Source organism: Ostrea edulis, chromosome 9 (genome assembly GCF_947568905.1).
Source record: "Ostrea edulis chromosome 9, xbOstEdul1.1, whole genome shotgun sequence".
NCBI classification, from domain to species: domain Eukaryota; kingdom Metazoa; phylum Mollusca; class Bivalvia; order Ostreida; family Ostreidae; genus Ostrea; species Ostrea edulis.
In genome coordinates, this window is record NC_079172.1 from 24,379,884 (window position 1) to 24,389,883 (window position 10,000).

Sequence of the window (10,000 nt, forward strand, 5' to 3'; positions counted from 1 at the left end):
TGGAGTGATGCAAATGCACTCTGCCAAAGGGACATAACTCTGCCAAAAGTTATCTGACCTAATTGAAATAAGTACTTGAGCTGCATATTATCATGATATATTCATATCTTAAATTTCAATTCGAAATGTCCATGTATGACTGAGATACCAGGCAATGAGCAGAGGCTGTGAATTATCTAAAATTTTCTAAGTGCAAGGGGCATAACTCTGCCAAACATCTGACCAGAACCTCATAGTACCCAATAACTTGATCTGCTTATTTTCAAGATACAACCCAAATTTCAATTTAGAATATCTATGACTGACTGAGATAATGAGTGGAAACTCATGTGCATCATTTGAAATTTTATAAGTCCTTTGGCAAATTTTTTTTTTACCTTATCCAATTTTGAACTTGACCTGTGTATTTTGAATCATGACATATTTATATCTGAATTTCAATTTCGAATGTCCATGTGTGGCAGAGACAATGAGCAGAAAGTATGCTTGTACATTTGAAATTTTCTATGTCCATGGGGCATAACTCTGTAAAACGTTATTAATTCAACCTGTCGATCAAATAAGTTTGCCCTGTATATACTCTCATGATGTATCTGTATACTAAATCTCAATTTTTAAATATGTGAATGTGTAGCATAACTATAAAAACTGAATTATGACAGAAGGGCAGGAAAGAGTAACACTATGTATAGATTAGGATATTGATTCAATATATTAATTACATGTACATCCAAGACCTTAGTTATTGTCTTCCTGTCACAAACATTGGGATGGGAGACAAGAGAGCTACCTATCTCTAGTCTGTGGAATCCAGATAGGACTATGTCAGTTCACTACTATCCAGTGCAATGACAGGAGTGCATGAATAATTAAACTTTTATAAGTCTTTCCTTGTTGAAAGCTTGTGAACTTTTATGGTTTGTATCTCTTACAGAATCAAACCACACAGGTACACATGAAATACAGGATTTATCAAACTGGAAACAAGTATAGTATAAGTAAAAACATGGAAGCAAAACGGTTGTAAATTACCAACCCAGAACCTACGTAAATAAAATATGTACTGGTGCAAAATGCCATGATTAAATGACCTGGTGATGTTCAATAGATTAATTATCATACCATATATCACCTCATCATACGCTAATATTACATGTATATATATAGCTTCGTCACCTGAATCAAATCACTGTGACACAATTGTACTATCTTTTACATGGTCCGTGTTTGCCCAACTATCTATTTTGTATTGCTTATAAGATCGAGTTATGAGATTGAACACTTGTTCGTTATCTTCACCTTTCATACTAGCATGATCTTGTGAATAACTAAATATACACAGACTCTTTGAAACAAATTGTCCTCCTGTAAACAATGTGAATAGTTTGTTTACAGAAAGGTAATTCTTTTTATTATAGGCATATATATTTAAAACTTTGAGAGCCTGTGCATGGTTCCATTCTGTTCCTAATGTTAATGTAGACTTATAAGTATATTATATAGGAGAGAGGAGAAAACCTTTGACTGGACCGGGAATCGAACCCGGGACCCCTGCATTACTAGTCAGGTGCTCTTACCACTGACCTACCCAGGCCAATATCCACGGTCCGTATAGCCCTAATTACTACATTCCTCCCTCCTCAATTGTGTCCAGCCACAGATTTTCTCTCTCCTTTATATACTACATTAACAACTGGAGAGCTAATTAAATTATAATTAATATAATCTAACCTCTAATTATAATTAATATAATCTAACCTCTGTATTGCTTCCACTGAGCCTTCTATAGGTTCTCTTGATCCACTTTCAAATAAAGCACCAGTGATGTCCAATAGTACACCTTTAATTTCTCTGTCTCTCCAGGAAGCCATGATGCTGAGCGCTTCCTAAAATCTGTACAATTGTACAGTAATTCAAGCTTGTATTGTTAAGAAAAATATTATTAATTCTAAAAAAAAAAAACACCAAAAAACCCCGAAAGGTGCAATGTAGAATTCCTGTAAAAATTTAATAAACTAATGTGTGTGTCTGTATCATGTACGTATGTGTGCTACCTACTGCACAGCTGTTTCTCCGTTTTGAAAGCCGGATTCAGTTTAGAAAATAGATACTCCCTGCATCTTAATTCATCAAACGTTTGACACATCGGAGAATTTACAGAGCAACTGCAAAACTAAGATTAACATTGGATTTGTCGGAAAGCATGGCAAACCTGTCAGATTTTGTAAGTATTTAAAATGTTAAAGGCTATGTACATATAGACCAGCAGAAATATATTGTTTTAACAAAATAGTTTTTAATCAGAAGGAAAGAAATTTAGTCTAATGTTGACGGTGCACAGGAGTTCGAAATTCTATGATCAATAATTACTGACAGGAAACCATTTCAATGTTTTACATTTTACAATGATGTTGTACAGTTTTCTTAACAGACAGACGATTCTAGCAGCAATAGCTGTGTACGTTAGTACGGCGTATAAAAGCTCTAGATAGTGTTATACTAAATAGAAGTTAAAAAAAAGTTTTAATTAATCACAAAGAAAAATCGGATTGATATTTTAAATGGTATGTATTTTTCGTTGAACTAAATTGACAGTACGTGAATGAAATCAACATACCTTCATAATATTGATAAATTTTCAGTGTTTCACATATAATTTATTCCATGGCATATGTTTTAAATACTCTCTTTCTTTGTCATTTACCGAATTTTTTTATAGTGTAAATTTATTTTAAAATATGTATACGGTGTAACCGTTGGACCGAGCGAAGCATGAAATGGTCATTGGCGTGTCTCAAGTGATAATCATAATTCCGTTAAGTACGTTAGATAATGATTCATTTAAAAATATATATATATATTATGAAATTTTCCTTACTCTAAACACCCAGTAACATTTCAATATCAAAGGGGGATATATGAGGATAACAGTTCTACAGGATCCACCTATTTATTTAACGCTGGAAATAAAACGCAAGGCGACGTAAACTGTGCATTGTGACGTTACATTTAACCTCGACTTTTTTCTCTTTCAAAGCAAATAATTATAAATAACAACAATACATCCCATTTGCAATTTAAAAAACTTTCAAAACTAAACAAAATTAACCAATAAATTCAAAATGGTAAAAAAGTAACCGTAAGTATATCGGATATTCTTATTTTGAGAAACTCATGAACTTGTTCATCTATTTAGTCATATTACTGATTTCTATTTGATGATTGGCTAAAAACTGTAACAATAATAATCATACGGTAACCATGCATTCATTTTTAACAGACTGGGTGTTTGAATTACAAATTACACGTCAGTCTTGTATTTTTGGCATTCAAAATTAAAACACGAATGAATCTAGAGGCAACTAATGAACAAAACAATATGGCAGCACCCACATGGATCACAAAATTTTCAGTGGACGTATTTAGAAATTAATATCTCCATTCATTTGCTGATTTTCTCATTTTTTCTTTTACATACGTGTTACCTTTATAGCCTTGCTTAGTGGACGGGCCAAAGGCCTGTCCAAGTTTTGCTCGATATTTTTTTTTTTTTTATCTAATTAGATAGACCTGTATGTTTAAGGAAGTCCAGTGAAAACAAATAATTAAAGTCAATCAATTATTATGGGTAGGTGAGAAAAGCTGGTTCTGCTAATTACTGTGTAAACACACGCAATACTCAGGGTCCGACACTAACTTTTTTAGGCATTAGTCCTGTTGGACTAGTGCCTGGTTACCTTTACTAGTCCGTGGGGAATTTTATCAGTCCATCATAAATAGGGAAATAAATGTGTAATTTAAAAACAAAAATAATTTATAATTAATACAATGTACTTATAACATAACCAGTCTTGATTTTTCATCTAAGATTCCTGGAAATATCGTGATCAACAAGCTCGATCATACTCCTGGTCACATACTTTCTTCTCAATACTTGTGTCTACCTTTCGCTTTTTAATACTCTCGGTATCTGCTTTGAAAAAGTCCGACAGCTTCTTCTGTTACTCCATAGTCTCGTTCAACCAGACACTCGGCTGTCTCCGCAAATCTTCGTCGGAGATTTTCGGAAAAAGCAGAGCGTGTGGTTGCACGATACTAGTTACTCCATTGCGGCATGTGTCAAACTAATCATGATCACCGAAACATTTTACTTATATAGAATCAATTACTCCAAGTAAGCGTTGACTTGACTAGGAATTACGTGCCTACCCGCCATGCTAGATAGCTAAAAATACATTGGGGTTTTCCAGTAAATTGTCGACAATCGTACCTCGATAATTTAAACAAGTTGTTAATCAGAAATTTTTATTAGTCCGATCGGACTGACTAGGCACAGATTTTATTAGTCCGAATTAAAATTTATTAGTCTGAGACTAACGTTAGTGTCGAACCCTGGATACTGACCCTGTACTGCTGCAGTTGACGCAAAAAAATGTTTATACGTGCACCATTCATTTTATATCTTTTATTGGATTTTAACAAAAACGAGCTCTGAAATATTAAAAACCATGAATTCAATTAATCAAGCAGCAATATTTGTATTCGATACTTGAACGTTCGATTGAGTACTGGTTAACATCTTGTTGTCGTGTACATATTTTCACTGACGACAATGTAGCGTCTTAAATTGGGAAAAGGGTGGCCTCGGCACAAATTGTTGTCAGCGACTATATGTGCAGACAGATGGCAATATGTACCATCACAAGAAATTCAAAGCTATACAGTGGAATTTCTAAACTGAAGTATGTTGGAAAACTTTGCAGAAAACATTGCTCATCATGATTACATTTACATTGCATTTTGATTACTTGCACTGTTTTATTGAATTTCATTGATTCTTTTGGTTTTGGTTCTTCTTAAAAGTTTTTTGTTTCTCTTTAACCTTTTGATTGTATCTTGTTTAACGTCTTTCTCGAAAATTCTTCACTCATATGGAGACGTCACCAAGACCGGTGAAGGGCTTCAAATTTAGTTAAATTTAGGCTTTTGCTGGGTGCTTACGGCCATTGAGCAGTGGGGGGTCTTTATCGTGCCACACCTACTGTGACTTGGGACATCTGTTTTGAAGGTCATCTCTGAGGACCCGTGACATTCACACCTGATGCCGAGTGTTTGGCGACAAAACTGTCACTACCTGTTTTAACAACTTAGGTCTGTCGCGGCCGGGATTCGAACCCCGACCTTCTGCATGTGAGGCGAACGCTCCAACCTCTAGGCCACCACGTAGTTAAAATTAATTATTTATATTTTACTGATTGAAATATAGATACATTAATTTTTTTATTTAAATTTTTATCTCCCCCTCCCCTCCCCCCCCCCCCCCCCCCCCAGATTTTATTTCAAAACAAAATGCCCCAACCAAAGTGTGAATAAAACCATATATTAAATTGTTATGTAAACAAAAATGAAATTACTGAATTTTATTTTCCCTCCTTTTTGGTTTCAATCAAAACAAAAACATGTCCTTTTGTAATAAACAACATGTATACATTGATCTTTTCTTTACTTCATTATGATTAGAATAATAGATGCATGAAAAGCATGCTGAGCACCTTTAAAAGTACTACTACTACTACTAGCCTTGCACACTTGAAACAATGAAAAAGAAGCCATGGTCAACCAAAGTACATTAAAAGTAATCTGAATGAATGTAATTGTAATCATAAATTTCAATGTATTAATCTGTAATTGTAATAAATTACTTTGAATGTAATTAACCCCAAGTCTGCTAGGCTCAGGTGAGTATCATGGTCCATGGGTCTCTTGCATTAATAGTTTTAACAATATTCTTTTATTTGATTGTAAATATATATACATAATAAATCCTTTTTTGCATTTATTATTTACAGAATGCTACAGAGCTGAATGCTGCTGGATCTCAATTAACCAATGATGCTTCAAAATATGGGAACAACGTAAGGCAAAACTTATTCAAACTTTCGGTGTTTTGTAAATCTTATCTTTTTATGTTGTTCATGAGCTTAATTGGATAGTGCACCTAAACCATGTGGCCTGAAAATCATATCATTGAACTCTTTAACTGAAATCTGAATAAAATCATATCATTGAACGAGCTTTAACTGCAATCGGAATAAAATCAGATCTTTCATCTGCTCCCAATTTGATATATTTGCTACACATAGTTTAGTGATATAATTATATTTAATTGGGAGTGGAGTGGATCAAACATCTGATATGCGGAATGACATGTTTTAAAATAGTAGATCATCTGATTTGTGTAGCGATATATCAAATCGTGAGCAAATAAATCATCTGATACATATTAAGTAAGGAGGCGATAAGTCATCTGATTTGTGTAGCGATATATCAGATAAAGTAGTGATATATCGAATCGGAAGCAGATAAACAGGGATTAGAATTTTCCCTTCAAATCAAGCAACCAAATGGGCTAGCAACCCTTCAAATTTCACTAACTTATCATTTTTACTGACGTAATAATTAAATGAGTTTCACCCCGATGGTGAAAGTGCCGCTTGATGGCGACAGGAAATAAAATATGCTCTGTAAATGTAGGAATCCAAACATGCCATTTAAAACTCTATATATTATAGGCTTGCAAGCCATGTCTAACTGGTCATGAAGGTATCTGCATCAGTGTAATTTTGAATAATTTTATTCAATCAATACTTAATAAACACTCCTAGGACTTTGATGAGAAATCATGTTTATTATTGAGACACTGTTTCCAGAGAGACTGAGGAATAGGGCAATACTCTACGAAGAGTTTATCACCCATGCCAGTATTTAGTCGTCTGTTGAGAGGTAGCGGCCATTAGTTTGAATCCCTTAAATGAAACAACAATCGGGAGAGGATAAAATACTGATTTATCAAATCGGGGGTCTAAAATACTGATTTATGTATCAAATCGGGGTCTAAAACATTTGATTTATGTAGTGACATATCAAATCAGGAGCAGATAAAAACCTAATTTGTGTAGCAACATACCAAATCAAATTTTAAAGTGGATGAAAAATCGGATTTGTGTAGAAATATATCAAATCAGCAGGGATAAAATATCAGATTTATGTAGTGGCATATTAAATCATGAGTGGATAAAATATATATGATTTATGTATCAACATATTAAATCAGGAGCAGATAAGACACTTTAATAGATTATCTCCAACAGTAACCTTGATTTGTTCACGTGACCAAGGACATTCCTGTAGTGCTGCCTGCTATTGCTGATTGTTTTCTTCTTATAGCCAGATCTAGAAATGCAATGGGCTGTGAAGTCGTACCACCATGCAGAGACCTATTTCAATGTAAGTATTATAAGAATAGCATGTAATTAGCGCATCAGAGAAATTTGATAGAGATGAAAAGTGGAGGATATATGTAACAATATTTTGAAATTGAAAACTTTCAAATTTACTTTATTTAGTCAAAAAATGCTGTTTTAGTAGGAAGCAATCTGAAAAAAAATGTAAAAACCCTGCTGGACTAAAACCTGTGACCTACAGTTCAGCAGTCGGCTTGCTAAACTACTGAGTTACTCAGCTAGGCAACAATTTTTGAAATGAATAGACAGATACAGGTGACTCTCGATAACTCGAAGTTCAAGGGACCTTGATAAAACTTCGAGAGATCGAAATTCGGAAATTGAAGGTCCGCCGGTTCAGATTTTACAGTAACCGGAAATGTATACCAACAAGATCATATGATATCGTTTTGACATGTTTTCCTTCATATTCGTCAGGTACTTTGATATAAAAATAAAAAACTTATTTTGCATTAATAAAAACATTTCAAAGTTTATTTAATTTATTTGTTCTTCAATCATGCTTAGATAGGCTCTGGGTGATGCTCTGGACAGGGGCACTACTGGGGACTCAAACTGACAGAACAAGTCATGAAAGTCCTGGAGAGGATTGTGGACAGCCTTATTAGGCAGTTGGTGACAATCGATGACTCCCAGTTTGGCTTCGTCCCTGGCAGAGGTACAACTGACGCAATATTTGTTGTTCGGCAGCTGCAGGAAAAATATCTTGCAGTAAACAAACGGTTCTATATGGTGTTCGTGGACCTCGAAAAGGTATTTGACCGTGTCCCTCGGAAGGTGATCTGGTGGGCAGTGCGAAAACTTGGTGTGGAAGAGTGGATTGTGCGTCTGGTGCAGGGGATGTATGCAAATGCCCGTAGCTGTGTCTGCGTTGGTGATGGCTACAGTGAGGAGTTTGCTGTGAGGGTCGGAGTCCACTCAGCCCTCTGCTTTTCATCATCGTATTCGAGGCTCTTTCACACGAATTTCGCACCGGTGTTCCCTGGGAGGATCTGTATGCAGATGACCTGGTTATCATTACTGACTCGTTGGATGAATGTGTCAAGAGGCTTCTGACTTGGAAAGAAGCTATGGAAAGGAAAGGACTGAGAGTGAATGCAGGCAAAACCAAGATCATGATCTGCAGTACGGGTCTTGACCTACTTCAGGACTCGGGCAGCTTCCCATGTGCTGTCTGTCGTACAGGTGTAGGCAGCAATGGTATTTTCTGCAATGGCTGCAAGCACTGGGTGCACAAGAAATGCAGTGGGCTCGTGCACCTGTCTGTAGACCCTGACTTCAGATGTTCAAGATGCAGAGGAACTGCTCGCCCTCTTGACGGCAGGCCGCAGAGTGATATCCAAGTTGGTCTGGACAAGTTGGAGGTTGTAGGCTCCTGCTGCTACCTCGGAGACATGCTTTCCGCAGCTGGTGGCTGTGACCTTGCAGCCACTATGCGTGTGAAGACTGCTTGGAAGAAGTTCAGGGAGCTGCTACCAGTCCTGACATCACGCCACCTGTCGTATAAGACCTGTGGTCGAGTGTATAACACCTGTGTACAGAGCGCTATGCTCCATGCCAGTGAGACCTGGGCACTGACCAAACCAAATCTTCATCGCCTACTACGCAATGACAGGGCCATGATAAGACAGATCTGTAACATCAAGCCTAAAGATATGGCCAATGTAAGTTCAACTGAATTGCTGGGGCGGCTTGGCATCGACGACCTCGACCTCATCTTAAGGGAAAGGAGACTCCGCTGGTATGGCCACGTTGTCAGATCCAGCAGTGCAGTCAAGTGCGCTCTAAATATACAAGTTCCTGGGAGACGTAGAGTTGGTCGGCCAATGTTATCTTGGAGAGAGCTGACGGAGAAAGATCGTAGAGAATGGAAGCTCTCTACTGCCGACCCTCAAGACCGGAAAGAATGGAGATCTGAGGTGAGATCTGCCATGCGTGCAGCCAGCCAGATACCTGGAAGGGGGCCCACTAGTGTGAACACTACCCGTGATACTGCACGGAAATAAAAAGGAACCGACAACAACAACAAGATGGGCATACAAAACCAAGTTCAGATGACGCTTTACTATCGCAAACTAAACAGAGCACAATGTTATGTCACTTTACCCAAAACAAAAATTCTAACGAATAAGTAAAACGATGTTTTAGAGTAACTTTACACAAAGAACAAACTCGAGATATTTAAAAGTCTCTAGATCTCTAAATAATGTATAAAACTTACTCTCTCGTTGTCACGTCAAAACAAATTCTAGATTTCATTCATAGTCGGATTATATATAATTTTAATCATCCGGACTCAAAACCCCAGTGCAAGGTGTAAACTGACCAATTAGCCAATTATATAATCAAGTGTGTCACCTCCACAAAGAAGCACCAGTAATGTTTCAACTATGTAAACACCTAATTACACCTCCAGCATTCAACAAAATCCAGGTAAGGCCCAAGCGAAAATTATTACACACTTGGGTAACGGTGGGTATACGCTACCACCACTTTGAGAGATCGAGAGTGAAAAACAATGATATGTGTTTTACGGGACCCAACTTCACTTCGAGAGATCAAACGTTCGAGAGATCGATAGTAAATTTGCTTTGTTATATAGAGAAAAAAATCGGGACCATGATTTCACTTCGAGAGATCAAGAATTTTGAGAGATTGAAGTTCGAGCCATCGAGAGTCACCTGTATTGCTAATTA

General features: G+C 36.6%; 2 protein-coding genes across 2 annotated transcripts in view; one reads left to right on the forward strand and one right to left on the reverse strand.

Moving 5' to 3' along the window:
* LOC125660289 (uncharacterized) overlaps window positions 1–10,000 on the reverse strand; it is a 55,799-nt gene that overhangs the window by 10,696 nt on the left and 35,103 nt on the right. Inside the window, exon 13 of the mRNA XM_056148946.1 lies at window positions 1,759–1,886. Coding sequence (XP_056004921.1) covers window positions 1,759–1,886 — 128 coding nt within the window. The remainder of the gene's footprint in view (window positions 1–1,758; window positions 1,887–10,000) is intronic.
* LOC125660389 (protein PBDC1-like) overlaps window positions 2,117–10,000 on the forward strand; it is a 16,232-nt gene continuing 8,348 nt past the window's right edge. Inside the window, exons 1-3 of the mRNA XM_048892199.2 lie at window positions 2,117–2,224; window positions 5,850–5,915; window positions 7,228–7,287. Of these exons, the coding sequence (XP_048748156.1) occupies window positions 2,204–2,224; window positions 5,850–5,915; window positions 7,228–7,287 (147 nt within the window). The 5' untranslated portion in view covers window positions 2,117–2,203. The remainder of the gene's footprint in view (window positions 2,225–5,849; window positions 5,916–7,227; window positions 7,288–10,000) is intronic.